The sequence below is a fragment of the Gambusia affinis genome, linkage group LG24 (genome assembly GCF_019740435.1).
Source record: "Gambusia affinis linkage group LG24, SWU_Gaff_1.0, whole genome shotgun sequence".
Taxonomy (NCBI): Eukaryota; Metazoa; Chordata; class Actinopteri; order Cyprinodontiformes; family Poeciliidae; genus Gambusia; species Gambusia affinis.
Window position 1 is genome coordinate 7109062 of NC_057891.1, and position 26060 is coordinate 7135121.

Genomic DNA, 26060 nt, shown 5'->3' on the forward strand with positions numbered 1-26060 from the left:
AAAATATATGCAAAACTCAACACAGCAGCAAAACAAAAACAATATTGATAAAAGATTCAAAATTAATTCTGAAAAGATAGAAGTGAGAAACTGCGCTATCTGACAAATAATGACAGAAAAATTGCAGCGTCAGTCATGGCATGGATTATTATAATTCTCAATATATATACAGGCTTTCAAGTAATATATATGCAGTGATCTGAACAGGTACTTTTCAAGGAAGGACTTGCTTATTTTAGAAAAAGCAATTGGCCAGACGTTACTCTGCATATATCATAACATCCAGACTTTATGGCATAAAGGTCCGTCATGTGTTGAAAATACACAATATGCGTCTAAATGAATGATTTCCGCGGCTGCTTCAAGTGCTTTTCCAGGTATTTCTTCACTTTTCTTGTTCTAATAAGGTCATAAACATAAAGTTTTACGATTGGTGAGTTTCTCTGGATAAATGAGCACGTAATGGTACTGTCCAACCTCATCATGACTCAGAAATGTTGGGCTCCAATACTTTGACCTCTGTGAATGTTGAAACTGCAGGTTGATTCTGCAAGACCCCTCAGGTCACCAGAAGCAGGTGCTCATGAATAAGACGATGTCAAACGTGCATGAGGTTATTAATTACGAGCCTCATTTGTTTGTTTTTATTTGTTTTTCTTACAAGCAGCTTCTATAGTCGTTTCATCCTCCCTCACCTTTTGTCTCCCAACATTCTCCTCCATTTTGTCCCGATGATAGCTTTCAAAAATCTATTTCTTTTCTTTTACCTTGTAACATGAGGTTATTCTTAGTAATATTGTTTATTAATATTTTCTAGTTAGAAAGGAGCATTTGTTTCAAGCCCAAATCCAAAATTGATGATTTTTCAGTCATAAATTTTAAATCTCAAGACGTGCAAATTGGTGCCCATCTCCTGACATTGTTAAATCTTTCAGGACATTTCTCTAGCAACTTAAGATCTGTTGTCACTCACTTCTAAGTCTGTACAGTGGCTGCAGCGACGGACACAATAATTGCAGGTAGGTAGGTCTTAATATGAGCCAGAGACCAGCCCCACGGGGCCCTGTCCCCAGGTCATGTGTCATTACCTCAGCCTGAATTGGTAGCAGACTGCAGGAAGGCCAAGCAGCAGGGACAGTGATACTGTTTTCATGGCTGATTGGAGAGCGCTGGCGGCCATCGCCTGTCCTCTTTGCCTTTTTCCAAGGGAATGTATTCTCCATCCAGGCAGTGTTTGGCAGGCAGCGGATTCCTCCCACTCCTTTTACAGCTTTGCCAGATGCATACCGAAAACACATATACTGCATGTTCTTGCCGTTGCATATCAGAAATTCTTTGCAGATGCATAAATGCAGTCTGACTCCACTACAGTTCACTCGACTGTACATCTCCAAACTAATACTAAGAAACTTTTCTGCATTGCAAAAACCCCGCGGTAAGGGTTGCAGTCTGCATGTGCTTGTTCATTCTTCCCACTCGTGGCGACAATCCTGTTTTAAATTTAGAGCGTGAGTCACGGGTGATAGGCATGATAGATCTGGAGTGAAAGCTAAATTACCGCCACAGAACCTGAGCACAGAAATGCTGATGATGCTGGAAGTACTGCAGAACACAAAAGTAGAGAGCTGTCAAGCTGTAAAATTACACAGCAGGCTGGGTGAAGAGATGATTACGGGCAATTATGCATCCAAGAATGCCCTCTGAGGGGTTAGCGTTTAAGGGGTTAGCCGGTTTGGACGTACGAATGGCAATCCCATCTTAGCGTCTTCTGTGCGCTTCCTTGTCGGTGGCAATGATGGAAGATGTTCTGTTTGGAGAAGGCTTGATAACATGGAGCTGCTTCAAGTCCAGAGGCAGCAGAACTCTTTTATTCTTCTGACCGTAATTGTCATAAGACACAGTCCTTTGCCAGTTATTTTGTTGAATTTCCTTACATGTATGCATTAATGCAAATTTATTTTTTCACACATTTCGTAGATGTAGATGTGAGACACGTGGGTGACGCCGATCTGCATGTACCTCCCAAAACAAGGACTAATCTGAGTGTTATTTCAAGCTTAGTCTATATATGACATGTTTTAATGTTGTATTTCTTCTTTATTTTCATAATTGTACATTTTCAGTTCTTTTTGTTAAGCTCATCTCAATCAATAACTTGTTAATTGAAGCACTGTTTTGGTAAGGTCTTTCCAGAAACTTTCCAATCCTTTTATTTGCCCGTTGAAAGAAAAGTTTTGTTCAGCTGAAAGGGCTAGTCTTAATTATGGAGTAATATTGGCAATTATAAGGGTTCTTAGAGTCAGTTTCAAGTATTTGTGGATTTTAGCTATTTGTAGTCTCTAACCAAGAAGAACACTGTGTGCACATGTACATTAGGATCAAATCCTGTTGTAAGTCTCTCATCCCCCTTTGACTGAAAAAGTGAACCCTCAGAATGAAGATGCCAATGAATTGCTTGACAGTAGAAATGTGTTTTTTAAGTACGGCATTCATTTCAGACTGAACAGTTTAATGTTTGTTTCAATAGATTTTACGGCTTTGCTTGTTCGGTGAACTGTCTGATGCTTTGTTGTAATGAAGTCATCTATCGGACTGCTCATCCACCATGGCCTGATTGGTGGAGAGCTGTACCAGTAGTTGTTGAACTGCAAAATTCTCCCATCTTTTCAAAGACTCTCCTCCACAGTGATCATTGGCTTATCGGTAACCTGTCTGAATAAAACTCTTTGTCCCTGATTGCTCAGCTTGAGTGAAAGTCTCAAATTTCACCCTTCATCCCTTTTAAGAGTAATAGAGAATGCCTCACTGTTGGATTCTTTGCATTCTTTAAAAACTTGCTTAGAGAACTGGAAGTAGACTTGAGCAATGAAAGCTAAAACTGTCTTAGCTGCAGCAATAACACAGTATGAACATCCACCAATCTTTTCATACTTTCAGCTGCACTTTGCATCATCTCAAAAGTATGGTTTCTGCCCTCCTTACATACTGGTCTTCCTTCCCAGACAGGAAATCATTGCAGGAGGGCTCTCACCCTATCACATATGGTCATTTAACACATCGCTGGCATCCACAAATGAACCAAGAGCAGCAGCCGCTCCACTAGGCCCGGCCGACTTTGCACAAATGTTTATCTCTCGCTCTCCTGCTGTGCCGGGCTACATTTTTTTGTTACTTTATTCATTTGATTTTGCTTGTTTGTCACAGGGAGCACTCGCTTTGAGTTCAGTGTGATGGATTTAGATTCGGAGGCCTCGTTTCTGCCTTTGACACTTTGCCGGAGCAGAAATATTTACTGTTCCCAGACTCTCATTTTTTTATTTCCAATTTTGCGCTTTCTTATATTCCTAAAGGGAGCAGGGGAAGGGGCTGAGAAATAGCAGGCAGTTTTCCCCCTTTTTTTCCCCCCCTTTAAATCTTTTGCTGCCCTCTTGAAATTTGTAATAGCCATTTTGGCTCTGTCAAACTGCCTTAGCCTTTTGGTGCACTTGGAGCTTCATTGGTGATAAAACAGATAAAGCCTTCTTGACAAGTTAAAAATGAGAAAGCAATTGTGGCTGACACCCTCGAGACAGCCATCGTCTCTGTCTCCCTTCTGGCCACTTTCTCTGTCTCTTTCCCAGTGTCCTGTTTGCTCTTGTTGTCTTGAAGAGGCCTGCTTGCTATGCGCTATCTCTACAGACTAAAATATTAAAACAAGATACCTCTTGAGGATGTTTGCTATTGCTGAGCGATTCAAATCTAGCCAAGCTGAAAGAGACTGCTTAAGCACTGCGGGATGTAAACATGGAGATAGTGAAGACAGCATATTTTTTCATAGCATTTTGCTTCTTTAGGCTGCTTTTACAGTTTCCTTTGTCTAAATTGGACATAGAAAATCTGTAGATATCACATAATTGGGTTTGAACTTTGTAAGGCATTTTTTGACTTTGATCTAAACCTGTTTCATTGCAGCTCTGGTTGTAATAAGTTTAGGGTCATTGTCCTGCTGAAAAGTGGCCGTTGCTGTGTCAGTTTTTTCTGCACAACTTTTCATCAACTGTAATTAGATGAATGTTGAAAACAATTCATCATTTTTTTTGCACTTTAATTGGTCTGTCATAAAAATAAAAAAATTCCAGTAAAACACAGAAGTTTGAAGTTTTTATGTAAGCTTTGGTCAGATGTAAACATATACCTACTGCTATAACTATGGGCTAAAAATGTGAGGATGGCAACGGCCTTCTTATTGTGTGTTTTTTATGTCGGTGTCAGGCTTTGTGTGTGACAGAAAGCCAAGGCCTTGTGTGTGAAATATTCACGAGGGACAGGGAAAACGAAAAGGGGGATTGATAGAGCCGTGTTGGCAAGGCGAGGTGTCTAAATCACAGTTTGGATGGTCTGTCGGTGTGGCGATTGGCTGTCACATCCACAGATGGAGGACGGCGCCCACAGGAAAAGGATAAACTGTCTGATAAGCGCTCAGTGAGGTACAGGGCTTCTTCTAGCAGGCGAGCTCTTGAGAAAGAAGGTGTTGGGGGGTAAAGAGATGGGAATAGACGAGGAAAACGAGTCAAGGGGGACCAGGCAGCAGATGAATCTCCATCTGTGTTCAGAGGCAATCGGCAGCAAGAAAACAAGCCAAACGACCGCAGAGGTGCGGCTTTGGTCTCATACCTCTGCGGGTTTACCTCTGTGAAGATACCCTTAAGTGCATTTTAGATTGTTGTCCTTTCTGCTGAGGATAGAAGCTGAGCGTCGTCCTGTAATAATGAGCTGGGATGAGTGGCATCAATCAGCTGCTTCTTGCCAAATGGGGAAGCGAACAACAGCTGCAGTTGTAACAACAGTTCATTTAAGCAATATGAAATCAGTCAAGCAAATGGCAACGACTTACTGAAATGAATGGACTGGTCCTGTGTAGCAGTATTGTGTTATGTAATAGTGAACAGATCTGCGACAAAATTAAATGCTAAAATCTGAGAGACTACATCAAACCACTGACCTGGGACAGATTATGGTCATAGAAGCATGAATAATCCTCAATGGCTCCAATTTTGCACAGGTTAGCCAGTCTGCTGCAAAATATCCTCATCACTTATAATGCTTTTTAAAAATGCTGAATTATTCTGCAATATACAGGTCAAAATATCCAAATGGGATAAATCAAAAATTACATACAATTACATACAACCATGCTATATGAGTAGTTATATATATATATATATATATATATATATATATATATATATATATATATATATATATATATATATATATATATATATATATATATATATATATATATATATATATATACTCAAAAATAACATAAATACTGATCTGGGAATTTAAACATGTGTAGACATCAAATCAAAGTAAAAGTTTTATCAGCCAGCAAACTTATGGGCTGGTGGGTGGAGGAATTTCTAACCTGACTGTAGAGGATCACATACAGAAGCTAATATTCTCAGCACACATCTGAAACCTTTTTCTATTAAGATGAAGGTTACCCTATTTTAGTCAGGAAGGAATAGCCTAGAACAGGGGTTTTCAAAGTATGAAAGGGTGTGCCCCCCTCCAAGGAGCACAATGCCTGCTGCCCCCTCCGTGGAGGGGGGCGGAGTTGTAAAAACTCCACCTTCAGCCCCACTCTGGCCAAAACCAGTGTTGGCATAGTTACTTTGAAAAAGTAACTTTAATCGGATTACTGATTACTCCTTGAAAAAGTAACTTAGTTAGATTACTGACTACTTGATTTGGAAAGTAACTAAGTTACACTAAAAGTAACTTTTTAGTTACTTTCAGCAGCTGCTAACAGCAACGCTCCGCCTCCTGTGAAAATCACATTGATCTTTGCCAATACTTAATTGTAAGTTATTTTATAATGGTAACATCAACAATGTGTCTCCACTGATAAGGCTGAACTGAAGAGGAGATTGTAGAAAAAACAGTACAAAAAATAAAAAACGTGAGTAATTTGTGTGGTCCACTGTTGTCTGGAAAACTCTAAGAAGGATTTTAAAGCCCCTCCCCAGCCTCCAGATTCTGCGTTAACCTGAGTTTGATGTCAGCGCTTCCAGAATCTCCTCCTGCAGCTCCACAGCTCACATGGCTGCACAGATTTGTGACACTTATCTTAATATTAATAATTATAACGGTGCTAACTTGCCATTATAATTATTGCCAACTCCGGACACGTTTATTCGTGGCTGTTTTCACGTTTATTGCGCTGTTTAAATTAGTCTCGATATTTGCAGTTTTCTGGAGCGCAATGGGAAGCTAATTAAGTTGACATTAACAAAGACACAGCGGGACGGATCATCCGGGAAATGATGAAGACGGAGAGACTGACTAAAACTACCTTAATGACGGACAAATTCTTGGATTTATTACGTTATTTCCAAGCCCAAATGAGCAACTTCACGTTCAAAACAAGGGATGAAGGCGAACCGCCACTCATTAAATTTACCAGCGACTTTAAAAAATGAAGCCCAAAGCTTATAATAATCGGACTTGGCGACAAAATAGTTCAGTTTTTCCACCAACAAATGCATCTCCTCCATTGTTTACATTTCTGTCGATAGAGACGCTCATCGACAAGACGAGGAAATACGATTAAATAACAAAAGAAGATAGTAACGCAAAAATGATTTTGATAAGTAACTGTAGTCTGACTACTGGATTTGAAATAGCAACGCGTTAGATTACTGGTTACTGAAAAAAGTGGTCCGACGTCAGTAACGTTACTGACATCACTGGCCAAAACATCCTCTAAGGTGGGAAACATTTCCACTGATCCCCGCTCCACACGCGCACCCCACAGTACCAACTTTTTCCTAAATCCACAGAGTTGATCGTGTGCGTAAAAGACGTTTCTCTCACATCAGTAGACAGCAAGCAGATAGCTTTTCCGGTTTACTTTTCCCTACTGCCCTAAAGTGCTCTGGCGCCCCCAGCCGGCCTAGAAAATCATCCATTTATTTAAAAAAACTCTCCATATTAGCACAGTAGCAGTTTAGAGTCATAAAGTTAGCTGACTCTTTATGAGCTCTCTGCTCAATTACACATGTGACGAGGCCAGTGATGACTTCTGTTAACGTGGTGAAGCGCTGTAAAAATGTAAAATGGTCAGAGTCAGAATTTAATCACTTTTTTCCTTTACATTGAGATGGTTGGGTTTGGTTAAATCCCTTATAAGACTCAAGGCCTACCAGGAAGCACTTTAGGAAGAAGTCAATCCCAGTCTGGGGCTAGTACCTAGCTTACATCTGATGTAGCAATTTGAACAAAAAGTGTGGTGAATTATCCAACCCAAACTTTGTTCTTGATCAAAGTATTTACTCAGGGGAGACTGAATAAAAGCTGAATGGTTTTATAGCTTTTATAAACTAGGTAACATATTGGTTCCAATAAAATACAATAAAATCTGTTGCAAAAGGTACACAAAAGGTTCAAGATGTTAATTATTTGTTAACCTGTTTGACTACTGCTTCCAGAACTACTTTTGCATAAGCCTAAGGTACACTTTTTAAGTACTCCACGTTATGCTTCTTATATATATGGCAGATTGATGAAAAATCCAAGAAGATACATCTCACGTGTAGCAGCTTTAACTTGGAGTTGTTCTTTAAACCCGTCTGTTCAGGACGGATTTCTGCGAGGAGCTCATGCAGTAAGGATGTGGCCAAGCTTTGATGGCAAAGAGGTAGAAAACAAAAGACGCAGAGCCAGCTGTCATTCCCAGAATCCCAACCCATACCTGATTCCATGAGCGTAAATAATAAAAATAGAGGATGTTGGCAGCTTCTTGGGGTTGCAATCTTTCAGTTTTGCAAAATACGAGCCAGGCATCTATCCGAGCTTTATTGTCAAGGGATGAAGGGTTTTCTTCTCCCCTTTTTATACCAGCTGTACATATTGATAGCAGAGAGACGCCTCTCCTAGCGCCTCAGCCCAGGCACTTATTCCAGCATCCCTCAGCTATATTGTATGTCAGAAGATAGGATGTGCAATATTCCGCGACCAAGAAATGAATCTGCAGAGATTTCTTTGTGGCTTGTCCAGATAATCCCTTTTGGTCAAAGTGAAAGAACCTGATGCTGCTTTCTGCTTGAGGCGTCGTTTCTTGAAGGGGTTCGTTTTCATTTCAGTTGCAAAATATGTTTGTGGGACCCGTTTACCATCCTGTGATCCAGTTGACCGATAAATGATGAATTGCTCAGTAGCTTAGCTAAAGAACACATTTCAGATGTGATGAAAGATTATTTACACCCTTGGTTTGTTATCTGTTTGCGCTTTGTGAATTGTATATATTTTATATCAAGCAAATCTCAATATAAGACAGATAACCCAAGTAAATTAAACATACAGCCATTTGAATGAAGATGTTAACTTTTATTAGCCACTCAACTGTTAAACTGGGACAATCTAGTGATTAAACCAAATTTCAATAAATGCAAAATTAAGAAATTAAGAAGTTTGTAAAATAGAGCCTAAACTATTTCTTATTGTTATCCAAATTCAAAATTGAATTCAAAAATGCTTTATTGATTCCAAAGGGAAATTAAATGCTGTCGTAACTCATATTAATTCATAATTCATGTATTCATGGTTAAACTTTACACAAATACAAGAAATGTAAAGGTAAGGAATGAAGGACATTTTATCCAGAACCAAATTGGTGAATTCTCCCAGACTGTCGTAAAGACCTTCACTAAAAGAAAAGTCATCGTCAGCCGTCTCAGACCTGATTGAAGCTGAAGCCATTCTCTTGTCAGTGACGTTGTAATGTAGGCGTATTCCATGTGTTTCTGTTCATATGTGTGCTTGCTTATGCCTGTGGGCATTTGTGTTTGTGTGTGACAAGCCACCGAGGTCCTCCCATTCCTTCAAGCCCCCCCCAGGCGCTGGGGAGCATCTGCAGCCCTCTCTTTTCCATATGCCCCATGCCTCTTAGTCTGTCTCAATCATTAATTCAGGGTGATTATGAATTAACAAGCCACCATTACTCGCTCCCCTCTCAGATGGTTTTTCTCCCATTTTCCAAACATGGTTCTCAAATTCGAAGAGAGCTTATGGATTGTTTTTGTATGTCCATACACCATATGCAGTTGCTTTGATCATCCAGCTTTTTCAGACGAATTTACAGTTCAGACTCCCCTCAGCGTAGAAATTCTCAATCTGACTCCAGAAGTGAGGCCGTTTGATGAGCTGCAGCCCCTCCTGTTTTCCTGTATGCTTCAGAGCGTTAGGAAAAGCAGAGCAACAAACACCTCGTCTCAACTCATTTAACCCCCCCTTCATCCCCCCCCTCCCCCCCACCCACCCTTCAAACTTAGCTGCATGCTGATGGGAATTCTCCATAGGCAGCAAAGTGAGCAGACACACCGTGAACGGCTGGGGGTTCGGGCGCACACAACAAAAGGAGAGACACTTGCCAACATGGGGGCCTGAACGCAGCATCCTCCAGTTGAAGGGCGGCCTCCTTAATCACCATGACACCCCGTCGCTCTGTTGTCTTGGCAAAACAATGCAACAGACTCACCAGCCTTGAGCCAGGTTTTAATGTGGTGCATTGTTAGAAGAAGATGTAGGTCATGTTATTTAAAGTGTTGATGAAACTGTGCCCTAAAAGAGCAGCTGTTGTGTCAATATGATGTTGTTCTGGTGGCTTGATCCACTTTCAAAAGTGCAATGTGAAAGTAAACCCAGCCAAATGAAGAGTTCAGATTAGGATCTGATAAGGAATTGGTGGAGGAAGCTAAAGATTAGGGTGATGGCAAGACGTCCTTTCAACCAGACTTCAGTCACCAAAGAGAAATCAACAAAATACCAGTGAAAACATAAAAAATCTAGATTAGACTACCATTTATTATTTATAAATCATTGTTGCATTATATATTTCAATACAATTTAAAGAGAAAGTGAATTATTTTTGCCATTTTTTGTACCACCTTAATATGATAGAGTTTGAAAATTAAGACTACAGAACAAAAAAAAAAAACTCTAAGTAACCTTAATCTTAATACATTTTGGAGTCTCATACTTGTTCAAGAATGGTTGAGGTCAAAATATTTATGTAAACATCTTATTATTATGGAGGCTATTTATTTATGCTACTGAAATAAAATACGGATTTTGACATATGTTATTACTGGAGCAAAGAAGTGTGTTTTATGTAGAAGCCATTTTTTGTACAAATATACAGTTTAAGTTAATATATAAGTGATTATCTTCCTTGTTAGTGGATGTGCCCTGAACGTCTCTGTCCCTGTTGGTCACGCGACTGCCACCTGCCTGCGCAGCTGTTCCTCATTAGCTGCGTCCCAGTAAACAGCGTTACCTCCACAGAACTTCTATCAATTACTTTTCTTTTTCTCTGAAACTAATTTAATTCCTTTATCAACAAATTAAATTTACTTTTATATTCACTGCGCTCGCCCTCTTCAGACCTGCCAGCCTGCTGCCTTCGTTCTACAGCCTGTAAGTTATTGACCAAAATATCTCGTTCGTTTACATTATACATTTGCAACATGGTTTCATCTTCTGTTTTTCAGCTAAATGTGTTTTTGTGGTCTTTAGCTGGACAAAACTAAAACATAGGAATCAATTTATTTATTTATTTTGGTCCAACATGATAACTTTTTAAAATCATCTTGAAATTGGCTCACGGTATGACTTTATTTTATTTATTTAAAAAATGGCAGTATTTTATTCTTATATCCGTAAATATTTAAAAAATAAAAAAAAACAGACGTTTTCACCGCAGATAATTTGAATGTATTGCATTAAAAGAATCCGGTGTAAAATGTAGGCAAGCGCAAGGGGGTCACAGGCTTCGCAGTCTACCTTTACCACATGTCTTCTTCCTCCTACTAATTGACCCCCCTCCTGTCAGACCACTTTTAAATAAAGACCACTAGCAACAAAAAATTATTTCGGGGGGTGGGGGGAAACAAGGTTTAATCCAGAAGCACAGGCATAAAGGCAAAGAAATAGAATAAAATCTGATAAATAGGATAGTCTAAGTCATTTAAATAATATAAATATGTAGTGCCTACTCTATCTAAATATCAGAAATAAATCAAAGCAAAAGACAATGTCTGCACCAATGAAATCTCTAATTTGTTGCAGATACAAATTGTAAATTTTAAAAGCTGTGACAGTACTGAGTTGAAAACAAATTATGATGCCTTATTGAGAAATGTTCCCATTGACGAAGGGCCTTTTTTGTCTCCAGAACATGTAATGAAATGTCACTTAAGCAACAAAAGTTGGCCTCGTTTTACAGAACTGTTACCCTAGTATTTTTCATAATAACAAATTTGCACTGTGCTATTATAGTCCACTTGGCTGCCAAACCTGTCCTCAGGTCATTTCACTGAAGCACCTCTCACTGGGAAGACAAGCAAATGACTCCAGTTGAAGCTATTATTAGTTTGACAGTTTTAGGAATAGCAGTATATGCATTAAGCTGACCATAAAGTTAGAAACCGTAGCTTCAGGGAAAGTAGGTGAGTGAATGAACTTTTGGGGAGGCCTCCACCAACATCTGCTGCTAAGCTTTCACGTCAGAGTACCCTCCTCTTATCTGATCTTCCTTACAAGGTTTTGGCATTGACGAGAGCTTGCTTGGGGAGTAAATCCCCAGTGTGTATCCATATATGTGGGATAAACCTTCATTTTATCTCATATTACTCAGGAACACCTCAGCTGTCCAGTCTTGTTTGTTGATCCTCCTCACATTTTGCATGAAGTGTTGGACTTCAAGATGTGTCACAAACACGTTGTATCTGTTTAAATTCAAAATATATCAAATTTTAAAAGAAAAAAAACACAATTTTTTTTATTTTATAGAAACAGAGCATGATGAGGAGGAACACATCAGCCGCCCTGCTTTTTCAGAATTCAACCTTAAAGATCTACATGCAGTCTGGTGAGTCTCAAACATTCCTAATTTTCCCCTGCGGACTGACTCTAGATGCATCATGTGGGCGATGGAAAAGTTCAACTTCCTGATGGCTGCACATGAATCGGTAATGTTATCAAACTATTGGAAAGTTTATAAAAAAGTTTGAATGCCAGCAGTTTTTCTCACTGGATAAACTACAGTCATTTTTTTGTTTTGTAATGAGCTTCAGTGGTTTCACCCTTAATCAGTAGCAGTGGTTGTGTAGGTGGTTATTGTTTCTGGGTTAACATGTCAGATGTTAACTAAAGCCATGCCTTGCAGCATTACATCTTAAAGCCTCCCTGCATATTGACAGTCTTCACGTTGGACACGCTTTTGTTCAATAACCTTTGGCACAAGTCTCTCACTCTTATCATTTTTTTCTTCACCAGGAATTTCAGTTTTTTTTCATTTTTAGTTATAATAACTTCATGCTCATTTAATGCTACTGCGTCACTTTTTGACCACCGAAATCTAAAATCAAACTGCAGAAATAGTGTTTTTTTTCTGTCTCAAAAAGTAGCGATTAGTGTTGTTGCAGCTACAATGATATGCAATTGTGAGTGCTGCTTGTACCAGTTATTTACAGGGTTCTTCTACAGTCTGGAAAAGTATAGAAATATAGAAAATGTGATTTCAGTCTTTTCGAGGTTTAGAAAAGTGTAGAAAATACAAATACAATTATGGAAAACATTTTAAGTTTTCTACTTTTCCCCCAATCCCAATGTCTTAATTATGTTTCCTTCTGTGTCAGTCCTTCCTTCTTTATTTGTTTTTTGAAGTCCCTTTTCTGTAGTCCTTGTGTCTCATCTTTATTGTTTCTTTTTGTTCTTAACTTTTTCCCTCCTTTCTTTCTGAGGTTTTCCTTTTCTGTTGTCCTTTCATCCATATCCCCTGCCTTCAATCTTTTTCTCCTTTTATTACTTTTCTTATTTTTCCTTCATTCATTGTGTCATCTCCCTACTTTTTATGTTTATCCTTCTTTCATTACCTCATTAGAAAGTTTTATCCTTCCTTTCTTTTGTCCTAATTTTTTTTCTTTCAAGTATTCTATCTTCCTTTACTCCGCATTTCCTACTTATCTCTCCTTCATGTGATGTTAAAATATATTTTTACCTGAAAAAGATATAGGAACCCTGTAAATATGGTTGTTTGGATTAAACAACCATATTCAAAGTAAACACATATTGAATTTAGCTGCAGCCACCAGTCATACTTTGTTTTTTCTGCTATGACTAAACTGAATGGCAAAATTTGTTCATGAAAGCTGCAGAAATTTAATAGCTAAAATGTATAGATTTTGTTGCAGTCATACTACCAGATTACAAATAGCAGCCATGGGTTTTATCTGATGGACTATTTCTCTACTTGTCCTTCTACACTTAGGTCTCCCCTATAATTCCACATTCTTCTTCATTGCTGTTTCATTGATCAGAATTCAGATAAACCAGTAAAATATTTGAGTTGAAAGCAGAGGTTCAGGCTTTTAATGCTTTTACTTCTGCAAAGGAAACTTCATCTGTCTGGCTCTTTATATATTCAGTGTTTTCTTCTTGGGAAAGTGCATTATTTCTGCAGACTACTCGCCTTCAGGACATGAACTGAAGAAAATGCTCTGCTGTATTGTCTTTGTTGTTTTTGCATTGATTAAGGATTATGATTTGATTTCTGTTCGCCTCAATCCCTTTTAGTATAATTATTTGGACAGCATATTTACACGGGCTTTTTTTCAGCTGAGTTATGATCAGAACACATAGTGATGAAATGGACAATTTTATCCCATCATTTGCAGCCAAAACAAAGATTCATCTATTATTTTATTGTCAGTCCCCTGAGAGTCAGGGGACTGAAGACCAAAGAGTAAAAGTTCAGAGACTGAGTCATGTTTTGTTCTCGTTAATCTCCAACTGAATGGTGTGTGTAGTTCAGCTGAGGCACTTCTATTTTATCACTGTAGAAATCCGAGTTGAATATAAGCAATAAGTAAACTTTGAATTTACAGAAGATGAGCTTGTTTTTTTGACCTGATGTTTTAACAACCAAAAAGTAAAACCCTGACAGTTACTATCGAAATATTTAAAATTATAAATTTTTAGGGTCAATTTAACTTTTTACCCTTCATGCTGTTAGCACTGATAAATTGGTTACCTTAAACAGAGGTGAGGACATATAGTGGTTGTAAAGCAGAACTTTACTATTCTCAATGGAGTTATAATATCTAAGTTGGGAGTATATTCTGTGTTTCAAAGCCCAAACCCTGAACAAGAACATTTTTGACTTGTATCTGCACATTTAAAGAAGTAGCACTGATATTTGCTTTGAAAGTCATAAAACAACTTCAGAATCTTTTTTGTTTCTCTGTGACAGTTTTGCAAGCTAATCACCGGATCTGTTCTCAGAGTTGGGAGGTCACATTCCGAGTGCAGCTCGGTTGTGCTATTTTGAGCAGGCAATGAGCAAGGTGGCCTTCCGCAGTTGCAGGTCCTGATGATATTATTTCAGAAGGGCTCTTGGTGGCACAGAGAATCATTGCAGTGGTCGAGAGCTAATGGGCCAGATGTAGGAGCCACCTGGCCAGTGCCAGGGCTCCGTATGCTCCTGCTGACAGAGCCAGTCATGCAGAGCCGCTGTCTGCTGCTGCTGCTTCCTGAGCACGGGATTTAATGCCGCTCATTTACATGAGCAACTGTGCTTATCACTGTTTTACTATTGAGTTTTTATCTTTGTGTGTCTGTGTGCATTCGAGCGCTGAATCGGCCCTGACATTTTAAAAGGTAATGCTTTTAATAATTATAACTGAGCAAATTTTGTGTTATTTTTTTCCCCCATATCACGACATTATCCCAGCTTGGCCTTTGAAAAATAGAGGTCAGAGTGCGGCTCTGTGAAACTAAAATCCATCACTTTTGACTCAGCTGCAGGCAGCTAGTGAACACAGTCGGATTTTTTTGTCCGTGCGGACCTCAACCCTCCAACACGCTGCTATTTCTGGTATGTTGAACGAGCCACGCTTTTTGGCAGCACGCCCATTTAATTCATTTAACACTGAAGAAAACAAAGCACCTCTGGCAAGCGGGGCAGTGGAAAATGGAGCCGTGAATCTTGATTGTGGAGGTAAATGAACAGATAGGTCTGGAGGTGTGTCATCTGTCGGTGAGCAAAGATGCATTAGCCTGGATACACCCCGTCACTTCTCTGTGTCCTCAGTAACCTCTCAGACAAAACAGCATCAGCTGCAGAAAGCAGATCTCTTTTTTTGGATGCGTTCATCCAGACGTGTCTGGAATAACAGAAGTTTCTTAAAATAAAAATGTCAAAAATAACACTTCAAGCATAACTTGAGGCAAGTAATAATATTCTAGACAATATGAGGGAGCTTAGTATGTATACGTGTTTAAATATTCATCGTGGGAGGAAGCAGTGTGTGGTGGGAGTTTGATTTACACCAGCAATAAGTTGGCGTTGGCGCAGGGGTCGACTGTACCCCTGGGCAAATGTACACAGCTGTAAAGAGGACGATAGCCACCCATAAGCGATAACCTCCTTAATTGTTTGTCTATTCAAACTCTTTGACACAAACAAAATGGGTCCAATGGTCACAAATAAGCAAATATGACAAATTCTGTCCTTTTATAGTTGTATTGTTCGTCTCATACATTATTATGTAAAGTTACTGAATGGAAAATCCATATTTTGGATGATAAAGACGTCTAAGACTAAAACCTTGCCCCTCTGTGCTAGCATGCTTTTGCTAACTTGACTCTTGAATTATGTGCAATAACATGAGTTTATGTATATTAATAAGTGCAAGAATATACAGTCCTAATAAAGTTTTGACATATTACATGATTTTGTGCTGACCAAAATGATTTTATTCTAGCATCAGTTGGACAAAAACAGTATCCCTTTAGTTTAAAAAGTATGCAGTGATATTGTTTTTTTTTTTACAACTTTGTGTGAGATTTGAATAATTTTACAACCTACTGAAGTCCAAAATGTTTTTTCTAGTGCTCCAAAATCAAAATTTTGATTATGGCAGGTGTTATTGTTAGTCACCACTTTCAAAACGTTCTTCTTTCACATTTGTATGACATGTGGATTTCATACTTTAAGGTGGCTTTTAAGGTCTTAAGCTAAGTTGATGAGTATGTTTTTGCGTAACTCACCAGGTGAACCTGCATGCGCTCATTAAATAAGCATGAGAGTAAAATAATTCAATATTAATTAGAAAAAAAAGATGGCTGTTATTTTTGAGGAAGACAGGTTTAAGTCTCAGAAAGTGCTTCCGCCCTTCTCACCCTGTTGCCCCTCGATCAAGATAACAGCCTGCTCTCGGAGATGGACACAGAAAGATGTGAATGCTGAGCTACATCAGTGCTGTTTGAGTTTTCCAGCACTCCATCACACATCAGTGCTCGGGCCCTTCTCCGTCTTTAAATCTGGAGCGACAGGGTGTCACAAGGAAAACCCATCGAACACACTGCGGGGTTGATGACTTCATGCCCTTCCCCATCACACCTTTGTTCCATCTTCCTCTCCGAGCAATGACAAGGTGGGGGACGAGTTATCACACCCGTCAGCTTTATGAGTCCCTGTCTGCTAGAGCTGTGGTAATAAAGTCGAAGTGCTGCTTCTTCAAAATGGGGTGAGTCTGAGCAAGTGAAGGGAAATTGGTCAGCAGAGTATTGTTGAGAGGCAAAAAAAAGTGAATTCTGCTCCAGCGGCTTCTCTGTATGCATTGCACGTTTGATTAATAATAGTACGAAGGTAGAAGAAAAGAAAAAAAAAACATTTCTCCTGAGTTTTTCCCACCTGTGAATTTGTCCATAAAACCCAAAAATAGTCTTGAATCCTTCAAAGCTGACAAGAGAATATTCATTTGTTGTGAAAGCTGTTGAATAAAGCGATGAAAAAGATGAATAAACTGGTTGCATATAGGTTGCTGTCACTTTTATTCTGATGGAGCATCTCTAGTAATCAATTCTTTTATTTTGGCAACCTGTATTTCTGTTTATTATGCAGATTTTTTTTGTTTGCTTATAGGTAATAAAAACACAAAATTTAAGGTTAGAATATTAAATCACATCAGTTCAAAAGGTTTTAATGTAGAACAAAGTCATTTACAGAAAAAGCCTACTTTCAAACATCCATCTGTGTAATTAATCTGTATAATGTTTCACTTTTCAATAGTATTTATCAAACGTTTCTGTATACTCCTTAGCTAATCATAAGTGTAGAGATGTGAATTTTGCACGATGCAAAATTGTACAGTTGTAAAATGAGTCTTTTTTATCTTTTAATCTAAAGTGAATTGCATATCTTCCCACAAAACTATTTGTTATACATTTAAAAAGTCAAGGAATTATTTTTAGTTCTCAGTGATTTGGTTTAATCGCATCTGAGCATCACAAAGAATGCAATTAGTTGTAAATCCAAGTTTATCTTAAAATGAATTTAAAACATTTTCATGTTAAAATACATTAAGTTATTCAATTGACTTAACATTACTGCTGTGTCATGCTATATAGATTTAAGGTCTCTATTGCATTGCATTATTTAAATAACAGAACCTGGGTACATTTCTTAATATAACCTTAAACAATGTATCACTAGATGCAAGACGGCTGATGTCAGTTCTTCTGACAGCTGAACCTACATCCTGAAATAGAAGGTCCACGTCTGTCATATGTCAAAGTACCCATCATAGGAGTGTTACTGACAGATTAAGATGCTCCATCTATATACCTGTCATTTTAGTCAGCAGGTTAAAAACCTCTATAGTTCTCCTGTGTACTTCATAAATTTCTAATTAAACAATCTAAACACGTGAGCTACAAAGTCAAACTGTTGACATTGGCATTTCTGGTTCTTTGAATGATTTTATTCAAAAAGGTCAAACTTGTGGTAAAACTTCAAAAAGAAAATTGTAATCCACTTGGAAGTTAGTATATATATATATATATATATATATATATATATATATATATATATATATATATATATATATATATATATATATATATATATGTGTGTGTGTTTTCTGTGGTGGTTTAAAGGTTTAGGAATTCTATTGGCTCAGTAAAATTTGACTTGCATCAATCATTTATGGACAGATGTGGTAAATCAATGTATCTGCTAAGGATACATTTAGATCAAGAGTCACCTGTTGTTGAACAGTACCAGCAGAACATGAAGCTGCCAAAGAGATACTACATGATGTGTTCAATGTAGCAATATTTAGTTGAAATGATGACCAATAGAAGTGGGTGGTCCATCAGAATAATGGCTTGACACAGACAAATGTCCTACATTGGGCAGTGAAGGTACCGATCCTGACCACTTCTAGGGTTTGCAGAAGCTGGTCTGTTTCTAGTTGGGCAGCAGGGCATCAGGTTCTGATGGGCCAATTCATGTTGCAGTACAAGAGAGTGCTGTGGATTAGGCTGAGCTATTGAAGCTTTACATTGTCTAGATTGCATTGTCAGCTGACAAGTTTAATGTTTCAAACTTTAGTCCGCAGATAAATGGTTAAAATGGCCGGTTTTCATAAGAAGCTCTAAAATGAAGGATATTCTCTCTTTGCTTGTCTCTTGGTAACAATGCCTGCATTCAGGTCACCTAAGTAGCAACTGCACAGTTTGGAGTTCATCCCAGAGAGGCCTTTTCTCTCTCTTGTCTCCATGACCCCTCGGCCCTAGGGAGACCAGTCAGAGAGCTCATAATCACACTTAATTGACCTCACTGACCAGGGCAAAGCAGACAGAGAAGCTGGCATTTTACTGGAGAAGAAGTCCAGATGTCTTTGACTGTCTTTTCAGTCAGAGACTTTGGCCACCAGAATCTTTACTATAATCTTGAAGACTTTTAATAGGGCAAGATCCCATTCACTAATTTCAGAAATAATTAATAGGTCAAACCCTGTTAAGCATTTTTCCATTTCCATTTCTTTTTTTAGGCAATCAATAAAAGCATCAGTCTGTCTCCACTCTTTTTTTTTTTTTTTTTTTTTCCATTCTGGTTTAATACTTTGTTGACAAACGGGTCGGCTCTTTTGTCAGCAGCCCTACTGACAGGCAACTGAAGAGAGTTGACATTTCACATGTTGGTGGAAGTAGTCCTTAAAAGCTTTTTCTGACGTGACAGTGGCCTTAGGTTTCTGTCAGATGTTTTTACTCTGAGCCCTGCAAAGCTTGTTATTAGGTGCTCAAGATCATAACATGGTTTATTAAAACCATTTCTCCTGGCACTGAAGCACAAATGAACCATCATTTGGATACATTACCAAATGGCTTCTTGAAAGTGTCTCCGTCAGAAAATAGGAACAATGTTGCTTAATTGGCTCAAACAGCAAACAGCACGACGAGGCGACTGTGGTCTGGCATGCCTCCATGCCCCCTCACTGCACTCATTCAAGGAGAAGTGCAGCACATATGGCCCCCTGGGCGGTATGGATGGGTCTCTGCAGTCAGAGTGGGAACGTGAGCACAAGAAGTATCCCATCTGTCATGATTTTCTCGCTGTAAAGTTGATTTATAATGTTCAAGAGAAGCTAAATAAAATGATCCACTATATCATGTACAGACACATGATATAGATTTTTAAAATTTAACTGTTTACTAAACATTTTTGCATTTAAGTAAAATACTGTGACTTCCATTACTAGTGTTATATTAGTAATACTGGTTATGTGTAAATCACATAGTGGGTCTATGAACACAGAGCATGTTCTAAAATCAGTATGAAGGCAGGAAATGGCATATTTATAATTTTGTTAAATCACAATGGAAAACACTCATTTGCTCAAAGTATGGGAGCTTTCTCTGATGATCATCTGTATAAAGCAATTTTCAAATCTTTCCACACATACCTAATTGGAGGCCAGTCTGGGTTCTTAAAAGGCCAGTAATGACTAAAATACTCCCACTCCTCGAGAAGAAAATTAATGTTTCATGAAAATGTACAGACAGCACCTGCATATTTGCAGTTCAGTGAATCACAGACTTTTCTGTGGTACGTTGCCCAAAATTATTCATGGAAAATGAACCTGTTGGCAGAATGTTTTTTTGTAGAGCAAATCTAAAATATAAAGAAGTAAAGGCATCTTGGGAAGTAGAAATGCCATCCTACTGAACACGCTATTGGCTGATGTTTGCAAAGTAGCCAATCCAGGTGTGGCATTTATTTTTCTTGATGCTGATTGACTGACGTCCCAAGTCTGGATAAAAGAAAGATTGTAGATTAGGGATGTCAAACTAATTTTTATTTTGGACCATAATAAGATCATGAATGTTCTGAAGGAGATGATTGTGCCAAAATGTATTTACTAACCCCATTGAAAAACTGTTAAAATATTGACAGTATTGATATTACTTAAAATTGAACATCTTCTCTTGGATTTTCTGATTTTGTGATTTTCTTTTTTTGCAATTAAAATAACAGGTTTTGTTGAGCTAATTTAAAAGTACTTGGAAGAAATTTAACAATATTTGCATGACAGTAAATATGACTTTGTTCCTCACAGTATACATTATAGACTATCTCAAGTAAGGGTGAGGCAGCTGCAGTAGTAGAATAAATTCTGTCACCCACATGTCAGAGCTTGCATCACTTGAACCCAATCTTATTCACCATTGCAGAATATTTGCAATAAACAACTACCAAAGGTGTTTTTTCTTCATTTATTAAAACCTGTGCTTACTTCTACATATTTTTAAGCAAAAGATAACAAAAAAATAAAGGAACTGCATGTTTTAGACCGCTGGTTTCAAAGGAAAACCATTTTTGATTTGCAGCTCTGCTATTTTTAAATGATGGATTGTACTATCTTTGAATTTAGATTAAGTTACAATCAGTGAGTGGGTTTCCATGTACCAAGAAGAGAACTGAGAACATTATAATGTTGGGAGATCTGTGTCAGAATGACTGAACACAATTCCATGCCACACTTTTCAAATTTTACTCCAAAGATAACGTTGACTTACGAATTTTGCACTACTGTAGTTTGTTTTAAGATCAAATATAACTTTTTTTAAATATCTTTCACTCATGCAGATATTAACATTTGTCAAACTATCACTTTGTGTATTTAGTTTTTAAGTTGACTAGGGTAAAGTTATATCAAAAGAGGGAGACATATTCTAAACCTCCACCCATCGTTCATTTTCTGTATTCAAGCATAAATTATTAATTCTTTCAGAAGTATAAGACTACATGAGTTCCCAAACATAAACCTTCATCTGTGTGTTAACAAACTGCTCTCCAAAAATTCTTGAAAGTGACTCCTAGACTTGTAAGCATGGAGCTGGAACATGAGTTGTTTTATGAAGCAGTCACAGACATAAATGGCCTTTCAAACAGATCAGACATGTTACATTTGATCTGAATCATCTGATCTATAATCACAGATTAGGCTTGATGTAATTGGATGTTCCTGCTGGTGTATGCCCTTTGGGATGCTTGCGAGTAAAGTTGTCGGTGACTTTATTAAAAATGGGATCAGACTGATTATTTGAAATGAATCCCAAGGTTAGTTACTGAAGGAAAAAAATGCTGCATAAATAACCTATTATTTGTCTTTATAAGAAGTAATTGCTTAGGATAGTGGCTTTGGGCGGAAGAACATCCTGTCTCAGTCTTTATTGCAGTGAAGGTGATGAATTAATTGCCAGACTTATGCTGTTTTAATTTCAAAGATGCAGATGTATGGCGTGTTTGAAGGGCCAAAATCAAGATTGTGGCACAGTCAATGGTGACTATCTCTTTTTTTTTTGTAGAAGACTACATGTATTCTGTAGAAAGACCTGAACCAGCCAATGACAGACTACTCGGATGCATTAGCATTAGAGAGGCTAGTTCTTGAAGAGAACATTTGTATGGCAATCAACTTGAGTTGCAAGAATTAAACACCCTTTAGAAGTATGTGAAAGTGCGCTTCATTGAGCCTAATCTGTTAGTAATTTACTACAGCGGGGAACGTGATTTATGGTAACATTCAAATATCTGCTGTAATATCAGTGTTGATTCAGCCCAGCACTGAAAATAGGGAGCCATGTAGAGGTTTGTTCAAGTCTCTCTTCCTCACAGAATAAGTTCATGTTTTACTCATAAGGTTTTAATTTCACTGCAGTCATTTACGCTACAGAGTGTACACTCTAAAAAGGAAAACATCTGAACACAGCTGTCTGCACAGCTTTTCCTATTGTAACTTCATCTCTTCTGGGAAGATTGCCTTTACAACAGAGGTCAAGCATCATCCACATCTCTAACTTTTTTTGGATGACAAGATGAAGCCATTAAAGCATTATGGCACAAGAGAAATATATTTCAAGTAGTACTGTTGTGAACCGAATTGATGTTAAAAACAACACTAAGTTAAAGAGAATGGAGATATTTTTCCAGAGTTGGGGGGAATTTTATTAAAAGCAGAATTGTCAAAACAAGAGCCTGTATTCAGACAGGTAAAGTTTAGTGTTAAAAATCATCAGGGAAAATTGTAGCAGTCTAAAACCTGAGGAATACATGAGTTACCCACACACTGAGTATTTGGGGTCAGTTGCACTGTGTGAGGCAAAAATATAAATATCAAATTAACTCCAATTTTTAATTTTGACAACGTTGAATTTTATATCTCCTAGATGTGGGAAGCTGCCTATGCAAAGCAAACACTCAAATGTGAAAACATGCAGCTCAGTCATTCTGCCTTTGTAGCAACACGCTGTGTACAGAACCCGTTTCCTTAAGATGAAACATTACAAACAATTTTTTATTATTAATAATGTATCTGGCCTAGAAATTTCATCTTCTTTATAGTCAACAGCATATTAGTATTCCTGCCAAAAATGCATATTTCAAGAAAATTAGAAATTTACATTAGGAAAAATATTTGTTTCAAACAAAACTTTACTCCAATATGATAATAACTAGTCATGATGATTAATGCAAGTTCTACAGTTTGCTGAGGACATTTAAGTGACCGAGGAAAACTCTTTCTATTCTGTGATATTTTGTGCGAACGTAGATAAGAATCCTGAACAGCAGTTGGGAGAGAAATATCTGAAAACAGGTGGTGACAGTGAGGGGTCCTGTGTTTGAATGCTGGTGTGAAGCGAAGACACCTGGGCTGCATGCAGAGCTCAGCAGGACCAGACAGTTCTGAGACCTTCATGTCTAAAGTATCTCATGATGAGGAATGGGCTGTGTCAGGGGAGAAACAACACTTAATATGGAGCACAAAAAATATATTTAATGCATTATTTTCAATTTAAGTAGCACATGCCTTGTTTAGAGGTTTAAATGATTTTTTAATATACTCTTTTGACTAATCTTGAGGGCAGTCTTACATCCTTACATTTGCCCTGTTCTCTTTAGAAATGTTATGTTAAATCTTGTGATCAGAACTCAAAGTTTTGAAAATAATTTTATGTTAGATTTATGTCTGTGGAGTCCAAATTACACCATTAATTTGAACTAAGTTAAGCATTACAGCATCTTTGAACACAAAGCTTTTAGCTTAGCTCATCAGTCATCAGAAATTTGGCGCTAAAAATTGTCCTCCTTAAATCTGAGATTGTGTCTTATGCTCTCACTAGTCCCATGACCCAAAACTGTAATTATTATTAGGTAACCACAGGTGGAGCTACCTATTGCTGTCAAAGGAATACCTGTGGTTGTCTCAGTACAGCAAGGTTTTATCATCACATGAATATGTGCGATCGTCCGGTGCTGGTAGGAATCTTATGATTTTGAGCAATACAAGCAATGCATCATGGGTTACAGGAATAAGGTTCAAAATTAGGTTCCAAACTCTCCCAATGATAGTCTCCTTAAGTGCTGCTGAAATCTCAGCAACCAAAACATCCAAAAAGCTTTCATTGTCTTGCTCTTAGAGCTTAATATTCTGCACCACAATTTAGCATAAAATACTGAATTAAAGTAAACATTTGGACTGACTTTTCTGAGGGCTTCTGATCTTAGATTTGTCTTAAGAAGGATAAAGCCCTTATCTAGCTTATGAACAGAGATGGGATCCTGCGTCAAAGATGTGAAAGCATGCTTGCCGATACAAGACTTTGTGATTATCATTTTCAGCAGAACAATTTCTGTATTGTTCACAAGAACGGCATGCACAAAATGCATGTCTAAGTCCAGCATTATGGAGCATAATGTGCAGTGACTACTTTGCTACCTCATGGTTACAACCCTTTGTTGTAAATATTGAGAGAAAAACATTTTTGTAGCCATTAACAGTGCATCAAGGTCTTGCTGCATGAATAACTAAAAAAACAAAAACACAAGTACCACCATTTATCTTTTATCGACAATTATAATAGAAATTTTCAAATTCTTAGCTAAATAACGACTAAAACTTTAAAGCAGGAATTCCAGAGTTCTGACAGACAGATTGACTATTTCTCCATTCTCAGTTATAAGCATTTATTGTGAGAAGTTGCCATTTTAGATAGTCTTTGTCAGAAATGTCCAAGGGCACAGTGGAAATATGTGACCCGCTCTCCTTGTCTTCAATGGAGGATTCAGAACTGCTGCCAGTGTCAGATGCCAGGGTCTGATAAAGCCAGAGGCAAGATGGCAACTTTCCACCCTGGAGCCTGCATTTTAAACCGGTTTCTTCCTGCATCTTTCAGATGAGCTCTAACACTTTGCCTTTTGTCTTCTCATTAATGTTTTTAAAGTATTTAAAATACAAATTCTTTCTTAAGTAGCTGGCTTCATACAAAACAGTAATTCCACTTTACAAAAATACACTCAATATCCCAGACTTTCACACCAAATTTGTCATGTAAGCCCCTCAGCAACACCCTGTAATGTGTCATGGTCTCCTCTCCAATCTCCAGACTGCAGATCCTTTATCTGTTAAACCCATCTGGGAGCTGTGCCTTTGACAAGCTGCATCAGAAACCATGGGGTAAATTTGTCAGTTAACTTCCCAACATGTAATTCACTCATGGGGATAATTAGAAGCTAACAGAGTTGTGAGACAGAAATAAATTAGGTTTTCCTTGAAAAACGAGATACATGTTTGCCTGAATCTAGTTTATTTTTACTAAACCTTCTATGCCAAGGCTACTTGAGGTTTAAATGTTCTTGTTTGTGCTATATTATCAAGTGTATCATAATATAACAAGGAGTAATATAATCAGATACTAAAAACATATTCAGTCTCTGCGCAGAGTAATGACCAAGAGCAAAGTGAGCAATTATTAACAAAAATAGCTTGTTGACATTTAAATGTAAATACTCATTTATATTAATGCCTGTTTTTAGTGAGATGTGTGGATAAGTACAGTTATTATACAGTTATTTTTTCTTTCCCGAACATGGTCAACCATAACAAATTGAAGAAGACTAGTACAGCCTCATTACCTTATGTAACCTGCAATTAGTCAAGGACTTTTACTTTTGCTTGCCCACTTCCTGCGTTGCCCCAAACTCTGCTAGCTTACTTATAGCCTTGCCCTCAGCGGGCAGTTTGATCTACCTCACCTGTTTCCATTGTGATTGTGGTTTGCTGCTGGCTCTTCCTCAGAAACTGATCCAAATCTTTGAACTTACAGATTTGATTACCTGGTGAGTTTGATATCTGATAGCAGTATTGCTTTTCCATGTGAAACTTCTGTTCGATTGCTCATTGGAGCATTGTTTTATTAGAATTATTGACACTGCTTACCTGGACCGTCACCAGGATTCTGTCCCAGCTGATTGTGGCTAAGTACGCCCCACTCTCTTTGAAAAGGTAACTTGTTTGGTACATCAGTGATTTTGTGCGAGCTCTGCCACTTTTGTATTGATGCTGAGCCAGTGAAGTTTAAAATGAAATTGATCACAACAGAATGTAGCTACATTTAAGTTTTATATTGTGCAGTATATTTATTTATTTATTTATTTTTATTTTATTTCTCTCACTCTGCTTGAGTATTTGACAATTTTATTTTCCTTAGTTGATATTTTGAAAGTGCACTTTAACTTTAAGTTAACTTTAAATTGATTAGCTTGAAATATGATTGATACTCTGTTTGTTTTACTTTATTTAAATTTAACTTGATTATTGAAATACTTATGTCTAATTATTAGGAATCTAATAGTTGCATTTGCATTAAATATGCATAAACCAAAT

At 37.7% G+C, this 26060-nt stretch overlaps 1 protein-coding gene across 3 annotated transcripts in view; it reads left to right on the plus strand.

The window, feature by feature from the left end:
• Nucleotides 1-10255: 10255 nt before the first annotated feature.
• The window catches only part of LOC122827182 (interleukin-1 receptor accessory protein-like 1), a 236305-nt gene continuing 220500 nt past the window's right edge, over nucleotides 10256-26060 (plus strand). For 2 of the 3 annotated variants that reach the window (XM_044109810.1, XM_044109814.1), the window contains exons 1-2: nucleotides 10256-10461; nucleotides 11836-11914. Coding sequence is in view for 1 of the 3 variants with exons in the window: in XM_044109814.1 (XP_043965749.1) it covers nucleotides 11845-11914 (70 nt within the window). In the remaining 2 variants the exon portion in view is untranslated. Of the gene's footprint in view, nucleotides 10462-11835; nucleotides 11915-11998; nucleotides 12015-26060 lie in introns of those variants that run through there. The other variant, XM_044109813.1, reaches the window with a different exon arrangement.